This window comes from Meleagris gallopavo, chromosome 2 (assembly GCF_905368555.1).
Source record: "Meleagris gallopavo chromosome 2, MGAL_WU_HG_1.1, whole genome shotgun sequence".
NCBI classification, from domain to species: domain Eukaryota; kingdom Metazoa; phylum Chordata; class Aves; order Galliformes; family Phasianidae; genus Meleagris; species Meleagris gallopavo.
Window position 1 is genome coordinate 37240062 of NC_139405.1, and position 27849 is coordinate 37267910.

Sequence of the window (27849 nt, forward strand, 5' to 3'; positions counted from 1 at the left end):
ATGTAGTGAAAATATGAACCTGAGCTTAAATGAAGAGTGGGGTTCTGTTTAGTTAGGAAATGACGTCTGGCTACGTAGTATTGAACAGTTTGATTCTTGCTTGTTTATTTCTTCTAGGAGATACTGCTTAAGGGTGTTTTGAAGATTATAGAAACTAACATGGACATGAACCCATTACAATACCTTGCCTTCCCTTTGCTACATGGCACAAATTTTAGTAGTTATTCGCAAAAATCCACTGGCACTTCCAACAGCAAAACTGCCGGACTATTAAAAAAAGCAAAATTTTCACAGAGTAAGAAAGAGGCAGATGGTGAAAACTTGAGTCATCAACTGCTTTCTTCTTGGCACGTGGCCCCAATTCACTTGCCTTTAGTTGGACAGAACTGTTGGCCACACATGTCTGATGGTTTCAGTGTTTCCTTGTGGTTTCATCTGGAGCGTGTTCGTGAAATGGAAAACTCAACAGAGAAGGGGAAGAAAGTCAAGAGAAGACTTTTATCTGCAAGAGAGAACAGCTTTGATAGCACAGGTGAGAATATAGCTCTTGATCCTATTTTAGGTAGCACTGAAGGGTTCTGGTTACAGTTATTACCAATTGATGTGTCTCATACAAAAAGGTTGCACTTTTTTCTTTTAATGAATGTTGATCAGGAATGGTAAGCCTTTCTGATTGTTCTCTGCATTCTTTGAGTACTGTGAGTTATACTTTTAAAGATAAAATGTTTCCAGTTTGTTCATAAACCAGGTTCGTGCCTGGTTCTTTTAGGAATTTAGTGTTCTCATTAAATTTTTAACTTCAGTAGAATGTCTTTGTGCTGCTTCATGTTGTGTTGAAGAGAATATTCAGTGCTGCAGCTGAAAGGTCATAGGAAATTACTACTGTCAGACTTAACTGATCTCATATGTATTGATTAAGCAAGTAGCTTTTGTGATATTTCTTTTTAATATAGAGCTACTAAAACTTCTTGATTTAAGATTTAATTATTGGAATTCTTACCAAGAAAGTTGCTTCTAGTTGATCATGAGCCTGAGACTAACTTCGTATAAATCCTTTAACTTTCAGTAGCTGTAAAAAGATTTACCTGTTTATGCTGTTGTAGCATGTTGCCAGGTCCCCAAATTGTTTGAAGCAGAATCTCTTGGATTATAACTTATAAAACAGGAAATTTCTTGAGGTACTTAAAATGCCTCCCAGTTGCAACACTTGGAATACTTCTATTTTACAACTTAAAAAAAGTAAATAAATAAAAATGAGAGGGGACTGAATCTTAGAAATTTTTGAGCTGCTTTTGCAAGAAGGCCTATGCTTTTGCTTCATAACATAAAGCGGAAAATATTGGGTGTAAAATCTTGCTTAAAGGGTTAAAGGGCAGCCTGATTCATTAAATAAATAAATAAAAATTTAAAAAAATCTAGACTTTGGGTGCACAATGAGACTTTCAGTTCTACATGGGAATATAATATGACATATTAATATAATATTGAATTAGATGAAATATGCATGCTTAGTGTGTTTACTTAATTACAAACAAGAACAAAGTGCTTAATTAATGTCTGTTTCAATACACAAGAGACCTAGGTTTCTGGAAAGGATTGTACATTCTAGCTCATTTAATTAAAAAAAAAAAAAGGCATTGATTTGTAGTTGTTTTTATAAATATGCTTGTATTTCTAGAAGAAACCAACTCTGTAGGAATGGAATACCTAAGCCTAGGAGATAAACTTGCTGAAGATGGCTGTATTCATATAATTTCATTGGGTTCCAAAGCATTGATGATGCAGATCTGGGCAGACATGAACACTGGAGCTTTCGTATTTCGGTATGGTACATTAGTCCAAAAACTGTCCTGTGAGCATATGTATTGTCCTAATCTAACTTCTACTAACAGCTTGCAGAGAATGCTGCTGTAGAATAAAAAACTGATGTCTATAGTAGAGCCATTTTGCACACTGCCAGCATCAAGCTAAGTTTATTGTATACAAATCTACAGGCTCGTTACATCATGGGTCTGCTGTTTCATGTAGACAAACATAAGTAATTGGCCAAAGTGAAATACAAGATCAGTCACAAGGACTGTGCAATTTAGATGTTAATGAAGTGACACAATGAATATATGGACACAGGCAAAATGGTTTTGTAGTTGTTTTCACACCTCAGATGTGAAAATTCTTAATACTTATCATGGCAATCCTTGTCTTAATCTTTTAAAACACTTTAGCATTTTTATTTCCTATAAGAAATGGATCCTTAAAATAGATTCTTTAGAGCACTTTTTTTTATGAAATTCAATTTATTATAAAAGAAGCAGTTACTTTGACCTTGTGAAATACAGATACCATTTTGAATCTACATGTATATATCAATATTAATGCAAGTTAAATACCTCAGTTGAAAATGTGTTTGCCTGGATTATGTTGACCATTCTGAATAGATTACTGATTTTTTTTTTTTAAAGAAAAATGTCACCTCAAAGTAACTGATAAAATTAAGATATGGGGCTGAGAAGCGAGTTTAAAAAAAAACACACACACTTTTCTGTTTTCATAGTATGTGCATGGACCCAAACGATGAGATGAAAGCTGGCCTGCTGGCACAGGCTGAATCTCCAGAGAATATTTTCCTTGTGGACAGGTGGCAACACTTGGCAATACAGTATAAGCAGAAGCAAGAAAGCAAGAAAAATATCCATGGAGAGCTGTCCCTGTGGGTTTCTGGTCAGAGGTAAACTACATGTTAGTTAAACTTCATAAAAAGATGTCCTCTGACAAGAAAATGTCTACACTACTTTAGTACAGACTGAAGTTCTGTTTGTGAAGTCAATTTGGGGGATGGAAGAGGGAAATCTTGCCCTGGATTTGCCTTAATTCAAGAGTTGTCTTGATTACTTTCAGAATCTTTAGTCAAAACCATAAACCGATGCTGACATCACTATTCTTCATCAGACATGGATAAATGAAAAAGATAAATACTACAAAGCTGTGAGAGTAAGGTCCAAAACCAGCTGTGGCAAGAGGTTAGCAATAGGTTTAATCTTGCTGGTTAAGTTAAGAATCTGAGTTAAAGAGGTGTAGTTCAAGTGCTAGAAATGTGATTGAAAGGAGATGAAGAGAATGTAGTCACTTGTCTTTGTCAAGAGAAATAGGGGAGAAATGCAACATGTACCTCAGGCAAGGTCTGAATTGGCACTAGGAAGTACTACTGCCAATGAATTCTTGAGGTCCCTAATGCTAGGTTGAGTGGCCCTGGGCCTGTGTGAAATACACCTTGGTTAGAAGAAGAAGAATTGATGAAATTATCAGATAACTTTTTTCTTGAAGTCCAGACAGTGAAGCTGCCTTTTGTATTCCAGATATAAAATAAGAAGTTAAAAATTCCATTTTAAAGTAATCAGATGCATCACGAGTTCTTTACTATTTCTTTCTTGTAATTCCTTTACAGTTTGATCCATGGATAAGCAACTGCAGGAATGTTGTTCTTAAAGCTGTTGTTAAAGCTACTGCATGTTATTCTACATATGATTAACCAGGGATTGAAATTGTGAAAGCTTGATTTAGTTTGCTCTTGAAACTTAAGTGGAATTGTTTTTTAAAGGGGTTAATATTAATTTTTTCCCTCTTCCTGTTCAGTTCTGTGTTCTGGTAGACTGTGAAGTCCAAACACGGAGATGTGGGGGAAACAAAAGATACTACCATGCTCATTAACTTCACACATGCAGTTAATAAGGCCACTCTGCATAGAGAGAGTTACCTGTTTTCTAAGCGTTAGATTCTTCTAGGGAAGCTTCTGATGACCTTTACAGTCCAATTAGTCTGCCTTTGTAATTGCCTGTAAGGTTCATTGGGCATTTTCTCAAAGCAGCAGGCTTATTGCCCATGGCTGCACAGCGCATCAGTTCTGACAGAGTTCCTTGGGAAAAGCAAATACTTGGTGTAATTTCCAGCATATGCTAACCTCAGTCCTCAGTATGGTTCATTAATGTGGTCAGAGACTCCCATTTTTGGCTGTGTTTTTTCTAAGACCAATAAAAATTCTTGAAAAATGGGGGAGTTTTAGACAAAGAGATGATCGCCCAAGTGCCTGTGTAGTGTATATGCAGTTTATTTTTCATTGAAGTCACAGGGAATGAGGAAGAATTTTTCAGTTTAGGAAATTCTGGCTTTAAGGCAAACATGGCTGTCACCTTCATTCCTTTTTCTTCTTGTGCAGTATTTAAATATATACACCACTATGAAAATGAGTTTTTTAAGGTACCTAGAAATGGCTTTAGTAATTTAATGTCAATAACAACATGGCTTTTCATCTGCTAAATATTAAAACCATTTTAAGTCTAAGCTGAATACTTGAGGAGGCAAATCTGATCACTTACTGTTACTCATTTTTCTTTATATGTGTTTTTAGGAAATGTGAAATCAACTTAGATTATGCTCTACCAAGGAAATCAAGCTTGTCATCTGACAGTAATAAAACATTTTGTATGATTGGCCACTTTACATCATCTCAGGAAGAATTGCTTCGATTGTCAGGCAGATGGAATCTTGGGAATCTTCTTCTCTTCAATGGTACTTCTGTATGCTTTGTTTTTCCTGCATAAGTCTTCATTTCTTCTTTCTTTCCCCTGTCCTGATCAAAGGAGTAACTTGATTTTTTTACATGCCAACTGATTACAGTCAAAACAATACATTCTTTACTAGTGTGATACATCAGAGAGCAAGTAAACATTTCTGTATTGAGTACTTCCTCAATGTGTACTTTTGCCACTGTTGTCTTGCCTTTTCTGTGCTGTAGCTGGCAATTCCAGTTACTTCAGCCATTTGCTTATATTTCTTTAAATAATACGTTGGTGTATGACATGGAGATGGCAGCATTCGCTGTTTTTTTTCTTAAAGCACTCAGTTTTTGTCTTCTAGAAAATGGGGTTCATTTACCTGCTTCTGAACTACTAATTTCAAATTACACAAAGAATATTAAAAAGTGACCAAAATTTAAACTACTGAATGTTCCTTGTTATATGTGCTAATTGCTGAAACTACTGAAGTTACTACTGAGTTTTCTTAGGTTTATAATCCCCCTCCCTCTTCAGAATCTTTTGTCCAGGTCTTCTAAATGTTCGTTTAGCCCCAAAGGATGAGACACTGCTGATCATAACTTTGGTGTTTTCTCATGTGCAGTGGCCTAGGCTGCTGGGTTGTATGGGTGTGCTGTGTGTATGGACACTTCATGTTTGTGCAGGCAGTAGGTGAGATGCTTGTTCCAAGTATCAGCTCTACATGGTGAATCTATATGATCTGATTTTACTACAGCCACTACCATTAATGTTTCCGGAGATATACTCTAATCCAGCTGTCTTGATACAGATATCGTAGACTTGTGTCATTCTGTGATCTTAAGCAACTGTTAGAGATGCTTTGTTTGAAGATACACTCCCAGGAAAAGGTTACCTAAGATAAGCTGTCTGGAAAGGGGATGGGAGATTCATTTGATTTCCTTTTACAGTGTTATTTTCTTCTCCTCTTGTTAGTTGCAGTGAGCTATTTATTGTTGATGGATCCTTCTGAATCACTCTACAATATCATGGAAAGTTGAATAGCATGTTTGTACCACCTGTAATCTTGATACGCTTTGAAAGTTGAAGAGGCTTGGAGAGAGTTTTTTTTTCAGTTTGAAAATAACCCAAGCAGTGTAATTGAATATTCAGATATGTTGTATTCAGCTTATACGCATTACTTTCCTGATATGGTTTCAGTTTCCTTTAGCAGTGGCCTGTGATATTTGGCAGAAGCCACTGATCTGTAGTAGTTAGTGCTGGACTTTACTGGTTGCTTCAGGTTACAGCAGGTGCTGTAAAAACTAGCTGGTAATTTTCCTTGTGAAGTCTAATAGTCAAGCTATTAATTTTGCTTTATTGTGTAATTAGAAGCTAATGTCACTTCTGGATTTTAGGTGCAAAGATTGGACCAGAGGAAGCATTTTACTTATATACATGTGGACCAGACTTCACGTCTGTAATGCCTTGCAAATATGGCAAAACATTGACTGAATGCTCTAAGTACATAAGTAAAGATATTCTACAGTGTGAACAAATTAAGGAGCTCTTCATGGCAAAGAAGGAAGTGGATGTTGGACCTTTGATTGTAAGTTTCTGCTTAAAAAGTGGTTTCTGGTCTCTTAGAACTGATGAAACTGAGAAAGCATTTCCTGCTGTCTCTTGAAATGTTTCACTTTCTCAATGCATACAAGAGCAGATCTGCTTCTCATTAAAATCACTGCAGAGTTCTTCCCATTTATTTCAACGTGATTTGAAGTAGATGCCTTGTGTGGAGTTTGTGTTGATCTGGGTTGGATTCTGACAACTCTTACATATGTGTTCCAAAGTCTATAACATCGTATATTTCTTCCATCTGAGAAGCAGGCACCTCTGGAATTAAGTATCTGCGCTAGAATGAATGGGCAGCTCTCGTCCCTGTTGTCATAAAGCTGTCAAAGAGCAGCTTAGCTTAGTTGAACTTATTGTATGAAAACTGGGAAGGTAGGAGGACTTAACTGACTTCATCCCAGTTTTTCAGTGTTTGAGAGCTGAAAGCTTTGCTGAGCAGATGTCTTTCATCTGGCAGATCATAGCTTTTCTCATCTTTCTTGGCTGGTACAACCATGCCAAATGCAGATGTAAATATTGTTAAATTAGAAAAAGAATAAATATTTTTTTCAGTGCAGCCTTTTTCATTTGGAGTCTTATCTTCATGCAGGTTACACCTGCTGTATGAATTGTTTCCACTAGAGGGAATTCTCTGATCTTGTTATATAGCAGCTCTGTAGCTGTAAGCAGTGGATATTTATGGACCTAATCCTTGTAAACATCAGTACTAACTGGTGAAGTGATTGGTATGACACCAAGTAGCCAGAGTAGAGCTATATATGTTCAAGTGAAGAATTTGTCTCAACTTGTGCACAGCAAGCAAATTTTTTAATTGTAATTAGTACTCTGACCTTCCAGGTATGGTCCATTTAATGTTTTCTCTGAGAATTAGTTGGCTACTTTTTATAGTGTTGGTCTAAGTCTTTTCATCCATGAAAGAAACTTCTTTAGCCTTACATGCATACCTTCTACTGAGATCCTTTTTCTTATAGTAAAGCTGACTGAAGAACAGATTAAAAAGTACAAGAATTAGAGATTTTCTATATTTTTCTATTTTGGACTTCCTTGTTCTTCCAGTTCTATAAAGAGGAAAAAATGCTTTATACCTGTGTATATTTATTTTCTTTTAATCTTGTTAGTAACTGTTTTTACGGAAAATAGTTGTTATCCTTCAGTGATAGGAGGATCTTTGGATGTAATTCTTTTTACAGAATAGAAGTTGATAAAATGCAATTGCACAGATCTGCAAAAATTTAAGGAATTCTGTTGCATTATAGTACCCATGCATCCATACAGAGCTTAGAGCATGCTAATGGTAAAGCAGAAAAGAACTACTGAAATTGCTACTACTTGTTAAATGACATTTTTGTGTGCTTCTGTTTGTTTTTTTTATTAAATTATCAGTTCAAATGTCATAAACTTCTGGCTGATGAATTTCTTTTGTTTCAGGAAAGCCTTGCTGTTGTTTATGCCACGTGCTGCCCCAGTCACTACACCATATACGAACCTGTTATTAGATTGAAAGGTCAAGTGAAGACTGTACCTTCTCAGAGGCCCTTCAGTTCAAAAGAAGTTCAGAGCAATGTACTGGATTCTCATCACCTGAAAGCACTTCAGTCTGTTGAATATAAAAATCTTCAGGGTATACTACATGAAATTGGAGGAACCGGTGCATTTGTTTTCCTCTTTGCTAGGGTAAGAGAGAACACGGAGAGTGCACGTGTAGTTTCTTGTATAAAATAGTCCTTTTATCTCAGGCAGCAAGTCTTGTATTCCAGCTGCTAAATGCATCTTACTTAAAAGTCTGTATGTGATTCTTTTTTAAAGAAAATTCGTGGAAGGGATCTGTGGCAGAAGAGTGTACCATAAGGGTTTTTACAGTTATTGTTGAACTGCGTAATGCTTTTGTAATACAGATAGCATGTAACAGGTGCACTGGAGCTTCTGAATGTCAAAATAATTTTTTTGGAGAATTGTAAGCTGGTCCTAATAGCACTTTAAGTACAGGATATTCAAAATGCAAATATGAATAAATGTAAAATTACAGAGTGTGCAGAGCTTGAGGTTTATCTAGCAGTGAGAGCTGTTCTGAAAAGAGACTGTTGAGCCATGTTCAAAGGTTTATCCTATCTAAGAAATTGTGCTGGTACACAGCACAGCAAGAGGTTCTGAAGAGGACTTGGAATTCCATGCATGTGAGATTTTGTCCTGAATTTCCCGTTAAAGAATATATACATACATATATTCGCTCCTTCTTGGGCTTGAAGAATTGTAAGAATAGAACAGGGAAGAATGGTCCATTGTCTTCATTTGTTAAATTGTTTTCATGGACTAAATAAAACATAATTGTTTGATGTGTCTGTATGGAAGTACTCCATCTCCAGGAACTTTGAGATAAAACTTTCCTTAAAGATTTAAGAAACTTCTTCATAACTTCACTTTATAACAAGAATTGACATCTTCTACTTAAATTTTATTTAGAATAATCTTTTTCTTACAAAGGAATTCTTGTAATAACTCCTTATTTCCTTAGTAGATGATCACTATCACAGTGTGGATATCAAAATCTGAATGTAGTACCATAACTTTCATTTGCTGCTTATGTATGTGATCTGAAAAATCTTAAAGTAGCTTAATCTGGAAGTTATCAGTTATGCACTTATTTTGTCTAAATGTTTCTCATATGAACTCCTTCATTAAACTTACCTTTTCTTCAGGTTGTAGAGATCAGCAGCTGTGAAGACACTCAGGCTCTAGCACTGCAGCTTATACTGTCTTTAACCAAATACAATCAACAGAGAATACAGGAAATGAAAAATTGTAATGGTTATTCCATGATTCACCGAGTGTTGATTAAACCAAAGTGCATTGTTGGATTTCGCATGCTCAAGGTACTCTTTAAACTTGATGCTGTGTTGAATGTTAGCACAAATTTAGAAACCTGATTGTTAATTGTATGTTTGCAAACACTCTTCGAAGACAGAACAGTGATTTGGAACCAGTTGTGTCTAAATGTTGTACCTTGAGCTAGAAACTTCTGTGGGAGAGATGTGAAAAGTGTCAATAGATCCTTATTTCAAGGAGGGACTGGGGCGAAGTAAACTTTTCTTTGAGAACAAAGACCTTAGAGTAAACTTAAACTCCTAAGCATTTGCAAGCAATGAAAGATTGGGTTCTGTTTTTGTTTTTCTAGCCTAAGTTGCCAGCTAGAAAAACTTGTATGTAATGAATGAACCCTGATCTTTTTGTGTGTTCTTATTGCAAGATGGATAAACAGCAAGGCCTTTGCTAGTACATCTTGAAAATAATTAAATAAACCACTGATTATCTGATGCATCTTGGCAATAACTCTTGTGAAAGTTTACTAGGAAGTCTTTGTTTGTTGATTGTGAAAAAACATAGTAGCGATATTTTGTGCTGTGTGTAAATATATATGGAAAACAGTCAATCAAACTCTTCTTATGGTAGACAAAACTGTTGCAGAATCCCTTATTTGAATAAAAAAAGACCGAGCTTTCTGTAATTTTAAAGTTTTGGTGAATGTAATTCTCAAGTCACAAAGTTTCACAGGAAAAGGCTAGGTTTAAGGCTTTCAGGTTGTCTAATAGTTGAGTGCCTATCTTGGTGCTCAAACCACCTAATTCTTGAAAATGTATGTACTGCTGATATAAGATTTGAGCCTCTACAATCCCTGCAGTGGAGTTAAAATAAACTCAAATTATTTTCTGAGCTGACCAGTAAGTAGAAATGTGCCTTTCCTGTCAAGAGATCAATGTCTTCATACATATTTTTTATAAAGCTGATAGGACAACTGATCTGTTTCGTATTTAAAATATTCCATATGTCCACCCCCTCTTTAAGACTCTTCTTGAAGGATGCTGCAGTGGTGAGATTCTCTACATAAATGAGAATGGGCAATTTGTGCTTGACACAGATTCTACAGCAGTTATCCAAGATGTTCAATTGTTAGAAAAGCTACTACTTGACTGGAAGATTTGGTCTAAAGCAAAGGTAATTATTTTCTGTTGTAAGACTATTTTTTTTTTTAAATCTGAAAGTCAATTAAAAAAATGCTTAAAAGTCAAATGCTTTTCTTCAGTTAGAAAATCTGAATAATTACAGACTTCTATAAATAAATGGTTCTTGTTTTATTTTGAATAGCTGGTAGCAGTGTCAAGCTCCCACTATCAGTTTTGAAGGTTGCTGTAGTGCATTAAATTCTATAAATGTAATATGTGCAAATGATTTGTTGGTTGAACAGAACTTTTTTTAATCAACTCTGGCAATTTTGTAAGAGGAAAAATCAATCTGAAATTAACCATCTGGTGTTAACAAAACGAAGAGTATATGGTACATGGTTTAGATAAAATGTAATCTTTTGTAGCTTTAATTGATAAGATATATTCCCTTGCAATGAGCATAACTTTGGTTTCTAGTTTGGACTTGACCGTTTGCAGTCACTTAATCTTATTTCATGCTGGCAAAAAACTGCTCTTGATTTGACTAATTCATAGTCTGTTAATTATTTTTTATGCTCAGTATGGACTCAGTGTTATATTTTAAACCATATTCCTGTTTTGTTTGCTTTTCAGCAAGGTGTTTGGGAAACTCTGTTAGCAGCTCTAGAAATCCTTATCAGAGCTAACCATCACCAACAGATGTTTAATGTTAAACAGCTATTGAAAGCTCAAGTGGTGCACCACTTCCTGTTAACCTGCCAGGTTCTGCAGGTACTTCCAGTCTGATCCTATTTTGTGCTTGGCAAGTACTAGATTTGATTTTGCTTAATGGAAAAAATATGGAACTACATGCTATGGGGAAAAAATGTTGTAGACATTTCTTTGTATGTCCAGGCCCCTTTCATCCTCTTCAGCGGGCATTGTTGATGTACCCTAGGGTACCCGAAGCACTCTTATCACTGACAGAGTAAGCAGAAGTGAGCAGCATTTCTACTGATGGACAGAAGGGGCAACAATTCTTAACCACCTGTGACTACTTGAAGGCTTAGACACCGGTTTGCTTGAAAAATCCATGCATGAGCAGAATCTAAAAAAAACCTGAGCCTTTGATACAGAACAAAGTCCTCGTTACTGAGATACACAGATGAGTTATATGAGAATCTTTTAGTATCTGCCTCTCACTAATAACTCTATGCTTTAGCAGTACTCTAATTTGTTATTTCTAAGAAAATATGACAAACTATATTAGTATATTTTCAGAAACGTCATTAGTTAGCGAGCGATGACTGAAAGCCTCTTCAGGCTTTCTAATGAGTTTTCTGCCAATCTACTGGAAGTGAACTTACATAACATCAGCAGTATTTTGTTCTGAATTTTGACATTGTTCCCCTTAGATAATGTTGAGTAGGTACAGTAGCTTTTTCAAGTTTTTCAAATGGTACAATTTTTATTGCTTTTTTCCTTGTCTGTTTTCTTATTACAGCATGACAATTAAAAAATACTGTCAGATGAAAAATATAAATAAATTGTACTCCTCTTTCTTTCTAGGAGCATAAAGAAGGGCACCTTGCCTCTCTGCCTCGGGAAGTTTGTAGGTCATTTGTGAAAATAATTGAAGAAGTACTTGGATCTCCCCCAGACCTGGAATTGCTGACATTGGTCTTCAATTTCCTTTTAGCTGTTCACCCTCCCACTAATACATATGTTTGTCACAATCCTACCAACTTCTACTTCTCCCTGCACATAGGTAGATATGTCATGTTTAACTATAAATACACAATAGGAGTAAAATATATTCTAATCTCTGAGTAGAGGCTTTATTCTGTCTACAAATAATAGCTTTGGTTGTGTCTTGAACTTTCTTTAAAGTTTACTGTTGCTAAGTGTCATGTATAACATTTGGTGCCTGTATGGACACGATGCTTATGACTATATGCTTCTCAGTCATCAGATTTGTATATGGTTTTAAGCATCAGAAGCTTAGGCTCAGAGGACTGTATAGATCAACAACAGATATTCATTTTGAATTCTCTCTCTCCAGTAAGGCTAACATCCTAGTTAAGGCAACTGTGGTTCTAGTAAAAGCAGGTTCAGGTTCAGCTGTGGGCTTCAGGTACATTTGCTTAAAAAATTATCAGTCTGACATAAAAATAAAAGTAATTCTACTTTACCGATTTAAAAATAAATAAATAAAATAAAAAAATTGTCCAATTCCATTTATTAGTGTATCTCACAGTATTTCAATTGTTATTGCTATACATGAAGTTTTAAAGCTAGAACCTGTACTTAGACATCTGATCTGGAGAAACTGTTAGTTGTCCTGTTATATAAATTTGCCACAAAAGACTGTTTCAAATAAACTTTAACTGGTCACTTCTGAGTATCAATCTACTAGGATTTTTCATATAAATAATAATTACAGAAGCTTAGTTCAGGAAGTTTATCAACCAGAGGAGCTCAAACTGCATCCTACCATCAAAGATTTTTGCAATGTTTCCAGAATGTCCTGTGTAAATTATAAACATAAGTCAGTGAAAACTGCAATCAAGCGTGTTGTCAGATCTAAATCCCATTTGGGAAGCATTTTCTTGCCACTTTATTAAATGCTTGCTGCTTATTAAACATTTGTCATTTAACAGTGTAATAGTTTTAATGTTCAAATCGTATAACCTTATCTGTAATCTATGTAAAAATTGAAAACTTGATCAGTTAAAGATGTTTTCTCCTGTTGCAGATGCCTGTGTCTCCCGTTTTAGTAACTGACTTCTATTCAAAGGCAATGTGGCTGTGTCTTATCTGTCATCTAAAAATAATAGATGTAAAATTCTAAGTAAGAGTGGAACTCATTTTTGGTATTTTGAGCTTTATTAGGTGAACTTAAACAATCACTATTTTGGCACAGCAAAAGTCAAATGTTTCTAGCTGTATGCCTGTGAGGACTGTCTCAAGTATAATTACTGCAGAATAGTTTAATATTTTGTATTCTGGAGTAAAATATGGAGATGAGAACAGGTTTTTCATTGTTTCAGTGACTTAAATGATTTTTCTCAGATGCTAGTGAGTTGAGCACTTCTTGTTAGCTTAAACTGTAACCTGAACAGGGTGAATCTTAATATACCAAGAATGAACTTGTAAAGCTTTTGTGTTAACTTTCCCCTTCTATTTCTAGATGGTAAAATTTTTCAGGAGAAAGTTGAATCCCTTATGTACCTGAGAAATTCCAGCAGTGGTGGGAAGTCTGCAGATGGTTCTACCTTCTTAGTTACGACTCCAACTGGATTTGCAGCTTTACCACTGGAAGGTAAAACAATGAACACCTAAAGACAGTAGGACGCTGTCCTTTGTAGAGCCTTGGAGTATTGCTTTCCCACAGATTTTTTCTTCCTAAATTCCCTATCAGCACCCCTTGGAATTAGATGTTGGGTAGCAGAGTAAAAAAGAATGAATTGAGCAGAGTGCCTCAGCTGCTCTTTTTATTAAATGTAGGAGAAATTACTGTGTTGATAGCTCAGGCAGAGAAGTGGACCAAATGGCTGAACAACTCCTTTTAAACTTGTAGAGATATGAGTATACCTTAACTAGACAGCACTTAAAACAGCTATTTGCAGCTATCCTCTGATGCATCTGAATACTTTCTGTCAATTAAGTATATAATGTTCTGATGCATCATCATTGCATTAGTACTAACTTGTATGTAGTTTTTGAAATACTTCCAGCTCCTTTTCCTAGACTAAGAGAACTTCCTCTAGCAGATTGTTATCCCTCATAAAAATGGTAAGGGAAATATCTGTAATGAGCTCTAAATTAGGACTGCTTCAGGCTGAAATGTGTCCCTAAAAAGCAAACTGTTGAATAGAATATGCAGTAATTTGTTACAAATCTAAAGTACATGTCATGCCTTAGTGTAAAAAAGTTAAACTCATTGGTGAGCAGCTTGCCAATGCCCACTGAAACATGTTGGTAGATTAAACCTAGACCTCTTAAAGGGAAGAGCAGCCTGCTCTTTGATTTTGCTTTGAACAGAGATATTGAATTAGATGGTTTCCATAAATATCTTCATAGAATGGCTTGGGTTGGAAGGGATCTTAAGAGTCAACCAGTTTCAGCCCCCTTGCTGTGGGTGGAGTTGCCAGCCATTATATCAGACAGCCCAGTAACCCATCAAGCCTGGCCTTGAATGTTTCCAGGGATGGAGCATCCACAGCTTGTCTGGGCAGCCTGACCACTGTCTCAGAGATGAATTTCTTCCTAACATCTAACCTAAACCTCCCCCTTTCAGTTTAAGTCTATTCCCTCTTGTCCTGTCACGATCTACCTGAATTAAAAGTTGGTCTTTACAGCTGCAGCTTCCCATCTGCAGTAATTCTGAATAAATTCCTTCTGAAGATTAGTTAGGAGGATCAGAAGGTAAATCTAAGAACATGAATTGCCGAACAGGTTTTCCAAATGAACTCATGCATTGTCCTGACTTGACCATGACTTGCCAAATGTATGGCTGCACAATAATCTGATATCTCTACTTGATTGTTTGGCAGAATCTGATCTATGCCAGGTGTGGAATCAGTTTTGCTGCATAGGATTAGTTTGAGCATCAGTGTTACATTCCACATGCAAATAAAACAGTAAAGAAAAAGCTTAACAGGGCAAAAGCAATGCTAAAGATATCCTTATTTCTCTAGGAGATACTTCTGAGATTAGTGTACAGCAGAAGATAAGTTCTCAAGTACCTAAAAGGCTTTGCAAAAGCTTACCAGCATCTCCTACTTCATCACCTCATGTACATAGAAGAAGACTAATGGAAAGATCACAGAGGAGCATTGATGACCTGCAGAATATTGGCAAGTATGATTACGCTGATCTCGAGGGTAGAGTTGTTCTTGAAGGACATTCTGAAACCATCAAAAGGGTACAGGAAGATTTTCTTAGCAGTTGCGAGTCTGCAAAAACAGTTTGTGATGCAGAGTTAACATCTGCTGAAATGTTTGAAGACATTCCAAAAGAAGAGCTATCTGAAAACACATGTGAGAGTAAAGAAGCAGATGCAGACCTGAAATGTAAAGGTGATGCTGCACCTCAGCTGTTGCTGCGTCGTCCAGACAATCTGAAAGGATTACCTTCCCTTCAGAAGAGTCAGAGTACTTTTGCAGGGTTGGGCTTAGCATTTTCTGTTCACGGAGGATCCTCAGCCATTGCTCGCTGGCCAAGCTTTGCTGACAAGAATGCACTTCCTGAGGAGTGGGAGAATCTTGCTTTTTCCTCAGCAAATGAGAATCCCCGAAAAACATATGAAAGCTCTGATGAGAGGTAAGCAGATAAAAACATAATAAATAAACGATAGCTCACTGTATTGGGGAAGGCTTTATTTAGCCATTTATTTGTCTTGGCTACTGTCCTACAATATTAAATAGAAATCTGCAAGAGTAAGGAAATATTTTCAATGGCTGTAATAAACCAATTCATTAAGCTCTTGGTAGTCTACAGAATTGTTTAATTTTTAATTCTCAAATTTATATTTTCAGTGGGGAGTTAATGATACTATGGATAGTAGGAGCAGGGACTTGTTCTGCTATCTCCTCAGATAACTCATAGTAGTATTTCTGATCACCTTACTCTTTTGTTACCCAAAATCAAAAGTAAATATTATAAAGAGAGGGATTCACTGGGGACGTGTTTGTCAAATCTCCTCTACTCCACCCCCTCAATCTCAGCAGTAACTAGCAATTACATGCTTGTAATGTTTCCTATTGTTGGCAATGAACTGTGGTAAAACATATTTTTTTGTCTTCAGGTATACAGAAGACTGTCTTGTGCTTATCTGTTGTGGATTGTATGACCTCTTGCGTGGAGTTCTCCTAATATTACCAGATGTCATGCTAGAAGATGTGATGGACAAGCTTATCCAACCTGATTATCTTATAGTTCTTGTGAACCACCCATCTCCTCTCATACAACAAGGCGTCATTAAAGTAGGCCAATAGAAAATGTGAAATTGTCTACTGGCTTAGTTAGCATCAGAAACATGAAAAAGCCTTCATTTTTGTAGGCTTGCTTCTCAGTTTTAAGATCTGTTTCTACTCTCACAGATTATAGAAACAAAAACAGACCAAAAGACCAACAAAACAAAACAAAAAAAACCCAAAACACCAAGACTTAAGGAATCTTTTAGAGATTAATATGATCTTTGTGCTGAGCCCAATGGTTTACACACCAAGGTGGAGGGATTAACAAATACAACAATTCTAAATCTAAATCAACTGATGCATTCAGTTTCCATGTATAAGGAAGAAATCCTTTTATGATGGGGCTGCCCACAGAAGATTTGGATGCCTTACCATTCAAAATGTTCAGTCAGAGTAGAAGAGGCTTTGAGCAACCTGAACTAGTAGAAAGTGTCTCTGCCTGCCTGTGGTGGGTGGGTTGGAACTAGGTGATCTTTAAAGGTCCCTTCCAACCCAAACCACTCTGTGATTCTGTGCTTGTTATGAATGTGACTCGATTTCCCTTGAATCTGACTAAAAAAACAGAAGTAGTCTTCATATTAAAAAGATAAATTCAACTGTTGTGTGAAATAAGCGCAGTTTAGAGTATAGTTGAAATCACAATTTTTTTTAAACTTTGAAATCAAATGTTTAAATTACAGATAAAAACTAAGCTTTCATGAGAGTTTGTAAGTATTGGAGTCTTACATCACAATTATGTATTTATTTTCAGTTGTTGGATGCATATTTCAACAGAGCAAGGAGGGAGCAGAAGGAAAAATTCCTAAAGAATCGTGGCTTCTCCTTGCTTGCCAACCAGCTCTACCTTCACCAGGGAACTCAGGAAGTTGTAGAGTGCTTTTTGGAAATGCTCTTTGGCCGTTCAGTTGGCCTGGATGAAGAGTAAGTAACACTTGGTTTTTACATCTTGTAACTTAATATTTGAACTAAAAACTGCACTTTCTTGCTGAAAGCAAGAATGTGATATGTTTCTGATTCTTGTTTTTCTTCCTTCCTTAAAAAAAAAAAAATCATTTAAAAACTTCAAATGTTGTGTTGTTGCTTTAGCATATTTTTAAGTGTTTTAAAGTACTTAAGACTTTAGTACTTTGCCCAGAGAGGTTGTGGATGCCCTGTCCCTGGACGTGTTCAAGGCCAAATTGGATGGGGCCCTGGGCAGCCTGATCTAGTATTAAATGGGGAGACTGGTGGCCCTGCATGTGGCAGGTGGGTTGGAGATTCATAATCCTTGAGGTCCCTTCCAACCCTGGCCATTCTGTGATTCTGTGACTATTGTATGATCCTTAAGCTGCTGATTAGCAACTTCATCTGATGGTGCTATCAGCTGGGATGTTCTAAACTCTCAGGATTTATGAGGATATCAGAGCCCTTCACACTTTCAATTTACTGTAGTCAGCTTAACTTCTTTTTCATCTCTACTAGACTGTTGCTACTGGATTTTGTTAAGTAATTGAGGAAAAAGCTTGCTGCTGCTTGTTCTCCTGGTTGGTCCTGATTGTAAATCCCCATTTCCTATAGGGCATATCCCACAGATGTGCCATTTACTTGAACCAAAGAAACTCCCCATACTGGCAGGAACAGAGAGATGCTTCAAGCAGACAACTAACTTTCTAAGCAAGTGGTGTATTTTAAAATTAGTTTGACAATGTTAATGATTGTGCAGGGAGAATATGCATCTAAGCATAGTCAACAGCACATAAATCTTGGAAAAAAGCTCATTCCCGGTTGCCTTCCTTGAAGTATTTGTAACCAGTAACTTCTGCATGTTAGCCTGATCTTCACTCAGTACAAATATTCCTGTATAATTGCAAGACTAGATCTGGCTGCTTAACTAGTCCCAAAGCAGAGAACTGTTATTTTCTCAGGACTCATTATGGGGCTGGAAAGTTAATTCTTAGGACTCACACTCTTTTAGGATTGCACATAAATATATGTGATGGGATGATAACCTTAGAATAATCCAGTTTGTTAATGCAAGGCCTGAAGCTCTGCTTTTAAGTTCTTCAGTTAGTAAGTTAGAAGTTGCCAAATGTGATCTAAGCCTCACCAATAAAGGTTATAAGATATCAGACTGCTAGGTCAGCGTGACTTAAGTGAAGTCAGGCTTTGTTTGGTTTCTTGGCATTGTCTGTGCTAGTTGTATTTATACTTATTTCCAGTAATAAAGATAAATACAGTAATAAGTCATTTGTGTTTACAGATTTTAAAAAAAAAAAACACCACCTGTTTTCATGGAATCTTTACTGCAGACCATTGATAGATAGCTGAAGTACCAGATTTGTTTTTAGGTACTTCATTTCCTTACAGCTTCTCCAAATGTTTTATTTTACTCTTATTTCAGTGGTAGTTACTGTAATGTAAGAATTTGCCATCTACACATTTGCCAAAATGCTATTATAGACTGATATTGTAGCATTTAAAAGTACTGTGTATTCTATACTGCTATTTTAAGACATTGGAATAACTTCTTTATTTTAATAGATTTGATCTGGAAGATGTCAAGAACGTTGGACTTTTTCAAAAATGGTGTGTCATTCCTGTTCTGGGTCTTATAGAGAACTCCTTATATGATAATGTTCTGCTGCATAACTGCTTCTGTCTCCTACTACAAATTATAAATTCCTGCTCAAAAGTTGCAGACCTGCTGCTTGATAATGGTTTGCTGTATGTGCTGTGTAATACTCTGGCTGCTCTCAATGGACTGGAAACCAAGTGAGTATTTTATCCGTTGCTATAAGATAGCACAGACACAATGTTAAGAGTAGCAGAAACTAAAGCATATTGTGTTCTTCATACTTCATAAAATGTTCAGAGACCACGTATAAAATACTGTATTTATGATTTACAGCTTCTAACTGTATTTCCAAATCAAAGCTAACGTTTAGATATTTGGTTTAAACAATAGAATACACTGTTTAAAAAATATCCTTTGAATGCCTTAAATTTTCAAGTGAAGAGACCTTTTGAAATGCAGGATTCATTGTGTGTTCTGGATGCTTCTCCTAGTAAAACTTGAAAAGTAAGATAAAGGTGCAGGAATTGGTAGCATTCTGCCATATCTGTGGCAAATGTTTAAAGTGCACAAAGAATCTCTCCTGTGCTGCCTGTGATTTAGCATTTGAGATGTCAAGTAATTTAAATTACTTCATTTATGAACATTCTGTACTTCTTTAAGAAAGGTTGTACAATGAAGGAAGGAGAAGTGGGGTGTCTTGCATGTTTATTTCTTGATACACTGAAGAACTAAGTAGATTTTCTTTTTAATCTGGTAGTTTAAATTCAGGATGTTTATAGAATGAGAGATTATCCTGAATTCCTCGAGATACTATTTGAGAAATTTAGATTTCAGAACTGTTCTTAAACTTATGAATCTGATAATAAAAGTCATTGTTTTTTTCTGATGGAACTTTTTACGATCCTAATTTTACTGTCACATAGATTTTTCAGGTATCCAATTTGTGAAAGTTAAGCTCTTTGATTACACTTTCCTAGCTTTCAGCAGCAATGTTTTTATATCAAACATAATATAATATTAGATATGGCTGGCAGAAGTAGCAGGGAAAATAGTAATAGGTCTCATTACAGCTTACGGTCTGCTGGCATTGTAATGTTTCTGCTAACTACAACTTTCTTTGCAGCATTCCCCTAAACGACTACAAGCTACTCGCATGTGATATACAACAGCTCCTGGTAGCAGTTGCAATTCATGCCTGCAGCTCTTCAGGTTCACAGTATTTTCGTGTTATTGAAGACCTCATTGTGCTGCTGGGTCATCTTCAAAACAGTAAAAATACAAGGATGCAAAGTAAGATATTTACTTATTGCTGGGGGTCACAGGACTGGAGAAGTAAATCTATTCCCAGCCAGCTGGTGTAGTATTCCATGTGAGCAAGAAGGGGGAGTTTTCTACTTATGAGATCACCTTTTTTCTCAAAGTAGTACTCTTCCTTGGAAGCCTGTACTGATAATCTGAAGGAACAATGGCTCTGAGTTCACACAGGATGTTTGAATAGAAACATTCTGTGAAGTTGTTTTTAGCTTATTTCGTAATTCAACAACTTTTCTGTGAGTACTCACTTATGTGCCTTTGTGTAATAGTGAGCTGGTTTTCTATATGGCTTCCTCAAAATCAAGGATTTTAGTTCTCACACTTAGTGTTCTTTTTCTTATTTGTACAAATATCTGATGAAAATTCTTGAATACTTGTGAAGTAAGAATCTGTCACACATCCTAAGTGTGTTTCTTCCTATAGATATGGCAGTTGCTCTGCAGTTAAGAGTTCTTCAAGCAGCTATTGAATTAATAAGAACTACAGCAAACAGAGATGCTCAGGAGCAGGCTGGTGTGGCCCCATCACTATCTGCAGCACATCGTGCAATGTTTCAAAAGCGTAAAGGCATTGCTGGTGAGCAGCAGAAGTCTATATTTGTACTCTTGCCTTTGTTTATTACTAGTGAAATGTCTATTTTGAACTCTAATTTTGATAATAGAACAAGTGAATCTTGTTCTAAAATATATATTGATTTATTGGCTTTATTTATCAATATATATTTTGGAACAGAAAAGCCTGTACCTATTTTGAGCTTGTTTTTGTATTACAAGGGGAGAATGGGATACGGAATTGACACTTCAGTCAACTTTTTTCCTCACTCAAGTCTCTAAATCCAGATGCTGCCTTCCTTTGAAGAGAATCCCAATTCATGAGTTGCTTAGTGAAAACATTTTTCAAATAATTTGTAGTAGTTTTATACTTAACTTCACAACGAAATACCAAAATAAAGTTCTTCTAACTTCAGTGTACATACAGTGTTGGTGTTGCACTATTACACAGCTTTAAATAGGTGATAATCCTGAAGTAATACCTTGCATTGCAAATTTAATTGGGAACATGAGAGTGCTCGATTCCACCAAGGCACTTTCTGTAAAACATTTGTGCAATTCAAGAATAACACTGTCTGTGTATATAATGGCTTGTGAATTCCATAAAGCTTTTGGAATGTTCTGACTGGAAACTGTGTGTAAATGAAGCTGTCTTTAAGACTTGGTAGGATGTATTATTTAAAACCTGATATGTATTTCAGTTGTTTAAAGAAAATGTATATTTTTCCTTATTTACTGTGGAACTTCTTTCTTGATATGATTAGCTTTCAAGGCCTTTCAGCCTACTAAGAATAGTGAAAATATTTTTGCTATTGAATCTAGTAAGGCACTAAAGATAATATAATGTTATAAGTAGAGTTAGAACCAGGACTGTAACATTTTCCTGAAAGAATCAAATGCAGTCAAGCCTTGGCAGTTCAAGATGTTTTTCCTCCAATGATATTTTGATGACACACAACTATTTTTAACTGTATTAACGTTGGTGGCAATGGATATGATACCAAATGTTTGTTTATATGCTGTAATTATAAGTGACTCCTCATTTGCATTGATAAGACTGTCTTCTGATAGTAAAAATAAACACATGGAAAAACTCTGGAATCGTTTATCATAATTGCACAACAAAAAAGGAATAAAAGTGCCTTAAAATCTGCTCTGCACAAAAATACCTAGGTTGCTCAGTAAATTTCATCTTGACACTAACTTATTTTATGGTGCCATTTCTTCATGTATTTATTTTCAAATATGAGATCTTGAAAGAAGCAAGCATGCAAATGACACTTACTCCATTTAACATTAATGTATTTGAAGTGTTTGATTTCATCCAAAGATTTTTGCATCATTTGATGAAGACAGTAACTGAGTGATTAACTTGGTGTGTTTTTAGTGGGATGCTTCTTAACATTTCTTTACTTGAAGGTTCCAGAAAATTTTCACCTGCTCAATCTGATGCTCTGCTGATGAAAATGCGTTCAGTTGCAAGTGAGGAGTTTCATATGATGATGCAACGAAGAATGAGTCAAGAAAATCCTATCCAAGCCACTGAGGCTGAGTTTGTACAAAGGTTACAGAGGCTAACTGTCCTTGCTGTAAACAGACTCATTTATTTAGGTAGGATTTTCTGTACATTTGTTTTGACAGTGCCAGATTAGTGCTCTGTGACAAATGGGTACTTGATTTCAGAGAGTTTGAAAGGAAAGCAATGCTATTGATATTGGCTTAATGGAGTTAACTATAATCAATCAGTCTCTCAGAAGTTTGTCTCGCTGTATTATATTACTGACAGTTGAATCTGGGTATCTGAATAAATTAAATAAGCTATTGTAGTTCTACATCAATCTGTCCAAGCTGCTTGAATTATGAGCTGAAGTCAAAAAGCAAAAATGCAAAAGGGAATTTTTGCGTTCTCTTTTAAAATGCACCAGTTTGTGTGCTGCTATGGTATGCCGACATTTGTTAGCAAGACTTGACTTTGGGAGTTAATTCCAATTCCACAGAAACAAGAGCATTCAAAGAATTGAATTGCTCCGTGATTAGCAGTAGTAAATGCTGAATGAACTGGTTTGTGAGAGAATTGAAGTAAGGAGTACATGTTGATATTTAAAATAATGTTGTGTTGTAAGTATGGTGGTAAAGGCCGTGTTTGATTTGATGCCAGCTAAAGGAATGTAGGATTAGCTTGGCTGAGATGGTACTGATCAATTTGTCTGTTAAATTTTAAGCATCTACTGAAGAGTGCTTTGACATACTGGGTATAACAGAAACGGCAAGTCAAAGCAGGCTTGCAGCATCCCAGCTGGAAGTTCCTGAAGAAGAGATCCAGCAAGAGCTGCCTAACAGAACAAATCCTTTTCTGAAAGAAATGTTCAAACTGTTAGTGGAAGGAGTGAGACTGTCCCCTGTAAGTAACTAATTATGTGTTTTCCACATGAAAGCATATTTCATAAGGTTCACTTGTTAGGATTTTCTTATACCTAAAGCTTTCTATCCAGAGATGTTTTTCTTGCTGCCTCTCTCAGTTCAGCTGTGGTATTATTAAAACCTGTTCAGCTTCCTAGTTATTCTTTAGTGGTGAAATACTAAATGTATCTGTTCAGATTCAGTCACAACATCTAGCAAAATTCAGTTTCTATAATGCACACAAAGGATGAATAGATTTGTTTTTCCCCTATTGGTCTGTTGTTGGACCCTATAAAAGGAGGTTTGCTGTACATCCACGGATGCATAAAAAGAAAAAAAATATAATATATATTTATTATATTTAATAATATATTTAACAGTTGATGATTTTGAGTGTATCAGGAAGTGGAACCTTTTTTCAGTTGTTGCAGAATTTTGTTTTCTAGCATAGAGTTGTTAGCCTGTCAACCTGTCCAAGGTAATTATATTTCACTTAGGTAATTTGAAATGTTATACTGGGAAAAATTAACTTATTGCTTCTTGTGTCTGCATTTCTCTTAAGTCATCTCTATAAAAATTAGCACAATCTAATTTTCTTTCTAGCTCTGGAAAATCTAGTTTGTTAGGTCAGTTATCTTCCATCATGCCTTACCTGTAGTATTGCTCAAAGCCTGCATGTCTGTTTGAGCCCTAGCACTTCAATCAAATGCCTGGCTTCTAATCTTTTGAGAAAATCCATTGCGGATGAGCTGCATATCAAAACAAACCCTTTAATATTTAAACCTCCTGTTCTGATATCTACTTCTTGAATTGTTGCACATTCTCTCTGAGTACTCAGTTTGGCAAAGAACTGCATTCCTGTCGTTAGCCTATCAAGGGAAAATGCTCATCTTGTTAGAAAAAGGAAACCTTTGTTTCATTTTTAGTAAAACGCTTTCAAATGTACAATAAAACAGTAAATAAAACACATTATTTTGGTAGAGAAATCCTTATTGCTTTTTTACTTGGATCATTTTAACTCTAAGTTTCTTTTTGCAATGTAAATAAATCTTATAAAAGGAAGCCTTATCACTCTCTGAAGTCTAAAAAGAAATGTCCCTTTACCCTAGGGCACTAGCAGAACAAGCACCCCCAAGCAGCAGTGGAAGAGAATCCTCTTGTCATGTAAAGACACTTTCCGTACACAACTTGGAAGACTTCTTGTGCACATCTTGTCTCCAGCAAGGCCACTGCAAGAAAGAAAGCAGGCTTTGGAGATGGTCCGTGAAGTGAACGATCAAGAGATTCTGTGTGACTGTCTTAGCCCAACTTTGCAAGTAAGCTTTAGGGTATTAGAGAAGTCTATAGAGCTTGGATTCAAATTTCTGGTTTAAATTGTACAGTCAACGAGGGCAGGGCTTGTGCCTGGAGTTCTTCAGTGCTATTTTAGCCTTCATGCGTATCTGCAGTTACTCTGTTATCCTGAGGGTACAGCTTTGTAATGGACAAAGATGGGATTCTTTCTGGTTGTTGTGACTATGTAGCACATCTTTGTCATATAGAACCAAAAGGTAGTACTAGTTTTAACAGGAGGAACTGGAAGATGTTTGAAGGAAATTTAATGAAGGCGTTATGCTTGCCCTGAACTCTAACTGCGGACTTTCTGAAACTTGTTAGAACTGATTGCTATCATATCTTGAGTAAATTGATCATCAATTAAAGCAGTACTCTATTTTTCCTTACTTAGTCTTAATTCTCTAAGTGAAATTGTGTGTTCTATGTTTTTAGAACTCAAATACCTGAATGACTTCTCCATTTGAGAACTGGGATTGAAAAGGAAGAAAAAAAACACATTTTTGATTTTTACTGTGTCTGTTTGTGTACTACAAGCTTGTGAGAAAGCATTTCTTAGTCATGACCTGTTATGGAATAGGAACATTGCTGCTTGGGATCTTCTGCAAGAAGGAAATAATATCAGTACACGATACACTAAGGAGAGAATGAACCTATGACACTTAAATATTTCTGATCATATGTACGATAGTAAAAGAGCTGATATGCTAGCAGCGACTTCTCTGGAAATGTCATGTGGAGAGCATTTATTGCCTGTATGTGCTTAACTTCCTTATTTGTCTGTTCTGATTTGTTAATCAAGCAAGGTAAAACTAGGAACTTCTGAGACATACTTGTTGAAGTATGATCAATGCACCTAGAGGATCGGAGTATTTGCACAAGAATGTTGTCTTTTCCGTAAGCCATTTAAAAAGCCACAAGTTGCTGGGAGAAGCTCAAAAACGTAGAGGATTACATTCAGCATGTTCTTTCTAGTTCCTTAAGTTTGTCTTTGGACATCAAAGCAGTCATTTTCTTTAATCGCAGAAAAAGTAGAAGTCCTGGCTGACTGGGAAAGGGAAAATAAGATTAGAGGTAGCAAGAAGTTCAGTGCTGTATGTGTTATAGAATTGAGAATGACCATGTCTCTTTTCTTCCCGCCTTCCTTCTTTTTGTCTTTTAGCATGGACCTAAATTAGTACTATATCTATATGAGTTAATGTGCAACCACATTGATGATCTGACCAAAGAAGAACAAACGGCAGCGGGAGACTTTGTGAATACATTAAAATGTTGTGGCTATAAATGTATTCCTCTGAGCCCAAGACCAAAGCCAGATGTAATGAAAGCTTTGAAAGAGGTTTGTGAACAAACAACCTTCTGAAGTAAAGCAGATTTACTGAAGACAACTGTTTATTATATGGGGATTGAGCTCTAATGAAGAGAGTTTGGTTTGCTTTGACGATGGCTTATGGTTGTTGTTTTTTTTTTTACTGGGATTCTCTTTGAGTTCTGAATAATTTTTATGCATGCTCAACACTTCGCAGCAATCTCATGTGTTACTGCTCCCTGGTTAAGTATATTACTTAAAGCAAAAATATGAGCTTGCAATAATCTTCTAGTATCAACTGGTCTGGAAAAAATGAATTTTTCTGGCTCTTTGCAAAATATAAGATTACTTCTAAACGTATTACAGTGACATTAATTGAAATGAAGATGTGGTTTTAAATGCTGGCAAGGTATCAGGTCAACAGTTTTCTGACAGTCTTCCTTTTAAACTGGAATATCTTTTGGCTTCTGCTTAATTATTTCTGACATGGGAGAAATAACATAAAATTTCTGTTCAGGATCAGAAGAAGTATGAGTTGGAAGAAGGTGTGAACAAAGCTGCATGGGAGAAAACAATGGCAAATAACCGACAAAAGTAAGTGCTTTCTTAAAAGAACTGTGAAAACTCACTTGGAATGCTGCATGCTTAGCAGGTTCCATCGAGGTTACCCGTGTCATTGTTATAAACGTGTGGGATTTTTGAACTTAACAACACTGACTGCATTTTGTAAGAGTTTTTGCTTCCATTTTCAAGGTGATTCGACATGTTAAAGCATGATTCTTTTTTTCCTCAGTCTTTTTCAACGCCTGGATACAAAATCTAAAGATATTTCCAAAATAGCTGGAGACATCACGCAGGCTGTATCTCTCTCACAAGGAATCGAAAGAAAGAAAGTTATCCAGCACATCAGGGGGATGTATAAAGCAGAGCTGAGTGCCAGCAGACATTGGCAGGAGCTTGTTCAGCAGCTCACGCATGATCGGTAAGTGGAGAGAGGGGAAACACTTAATGCCTGATGTGCACTTCATTCTACTTAGATGACTGAAATGTAGATTACATAAAATTAGAATGACTAATATGTTAATCATTTGATGGTTAAAGACCTGTGAAATACTTCTGATTTATTTTCTTAATTTTTTAGAGCAGGTAAGCCAAGTAGTATTTCTGTTACTGAGATAGTTTTGTTTTTTTGTCAGATAACATTTTGCCGTGCAAATGAAGAACTCTGTGGAGATTTAACATCTTGCATTATAGCGATGGAATAACACAGTACTTTTTGTTAATATCATTCAGGCTAACATTCAGCTACTGTGCTTGCTAATGTGCTAATCTGATGTTGAGCTTTGACATGAAACTAAACAGTGATACTTTTGCCAGTGTTGAACTAATATGTTTGCAATAGCTGAGTTTTCAAAACACTCAGACACATTGCTGACTTCATCAGAATTTGTAACTTAAAGAGCAGTCTTACAGTAATTGTTCATAAATGGTGAGTCAGTGGGGGTAGCTCATGAGAATAAACAACGTAATTGCCTTTTTAATTATTTTGCAGAAAAAGCCGCCCAGTGCTGTGTAACTACTGCATCTCTACCTTTTAAACAGAACCTGAGTGAATAACACTATAACCTACTTTGATTTTTCCAGAGCACTCTGGTATGACCCAGTCTATTACCCAACTTCTTGGCAACTGGATCCAACAGAGGGCCCAAACAGAGAGAGGAGGCGCTTGCAGAGGTGCTACCTAACTATTCCAAATAAATACCTTCTTCCAGACAGGCAGAAGCAGGAAGGTAATTATAATATATTGCAACAAAGGATCTCAGTAACAGTGAATGCTTGTGCTTTATTGCTCCTTGTTTTTTTAATAGGCATAATAAAAACTCCCTTATCGTACCTATTTGAAGATAAAACACATTCTTCTCACTCTTCAACTGTAAAGGATAAAGCTGCAAGTGAACATATAAGGTAAGTTTTTAAGATCTGCCTTCCTTTTCCACCTTCTCTAATGCCAACAAAGCTTGTCCTCACTGTTAGTGTGAACGTTAAGAAACTGAGTGAAGTAAGAGACAAAGTCAGAACATAGTGAGTTTTCTTGCTATACTTGCCAAGTAGCAGAGCTACCAACATGCATGTTTTCTGATTCTTAAAATAGTTTATCTCCATGAGTTTGAAAATCTGTAAAAGGAAATACCACGTGGTGTGATGTGGGTATGGGTCTTCTGTGGGACAACCCGGTGGGATTTTTTTTTTTGTTACTTTTTATCCAGTGCAGGTAGTACAACTAGATCTGTAGGTCTTTCCATCAGTAAAATGGTCTTTCATCTTCCCTGCTT

The 27849-nt window shown here is 36.1% G+C and overlaps 1 protein-coding gene across 7 annotated transcripts in view; it reads left to right on the forward strand.

Moving 5' to 3' along the window:
• The window catches only part of LOC100550123 (guanine nucleotide-binding protein G(I)/G(S)/G(O) subunit gamma-4), a 98139-nt gene that overhangs the window by 39153 nt on the left and 31137 nt on the right, over positions 1-27849 (forward strand). For 6 of the 7 annotated variants that reach the window (XM_085219689.1, XM_085219687.1, XM_085219696.1 and 3 more), the window contains 25 exons: positions 118-532; positions 1679-1823; positions 2552-2725; positions 4403-4563; positions 5945-6135; positions 7587-7832; positions 8855-9028; positions 9999-10148; positions 10730-10867; positions 11645-11843; positions 13266-13397; positions 14776-15400; positions 15885-16062; positions 16808-16977; positions 18577-18807; positions 19734-19900; positions 20348-20500; positions 21895-22086; positions 22698-22876; positions 23985-24191; positions 25370-25546; positions 26034-26110; positions 26310-26498; positions 27161-27306; positions 27385-27481. In XM_085219689.1, the coding sequence (XP_085075815.1) occupies positions 118-532; positions 1679-1823; positions 2552-2725; positions 4403-4563; positions 5945-6135; positions 7587-7832; positions 8855-9028; positions 9999-10148; positions 10730-10867; positions 11645-11843; positions 13266-13397; positions 14776-15400; positions 15885-16062; positions 16808-16977; positions 18577-18807; positions 19734-19900; positions 20348-20500; positions 21895-22086; positions 22698-22876; positions 23985-24191; positions 25370-25546; positions 26034-26110; positions 26310-26498; positions 27161-27306; positions 27385-27481 (4913 nt within the window). The remainder of the gene's footprint in view (positions 1-117; positions 533-1678; positions 1824-2551; positions 2726-4402; positions 4564-5944; positions 6136-7586; positions 7833-8854; positions 9029-9998; positions 10149-10729; positions 10868-11644; positions 11844-13265; positions 13398-14775; positions 15401-15884; positions 16063-16807; positions 16978-18576; positions 18808-19733; positions 19901-20347; positions 20501-21894; positions 22087-22697; positions 22877-23984; positions 24192-25369; positions 25547-26033; positions 26111-26309; positions 26499-27160; positions 27307-27384; positions 27482-27849) is intronic. The other variant, XM_085219691.1, reaches the window with a different exon arrangement.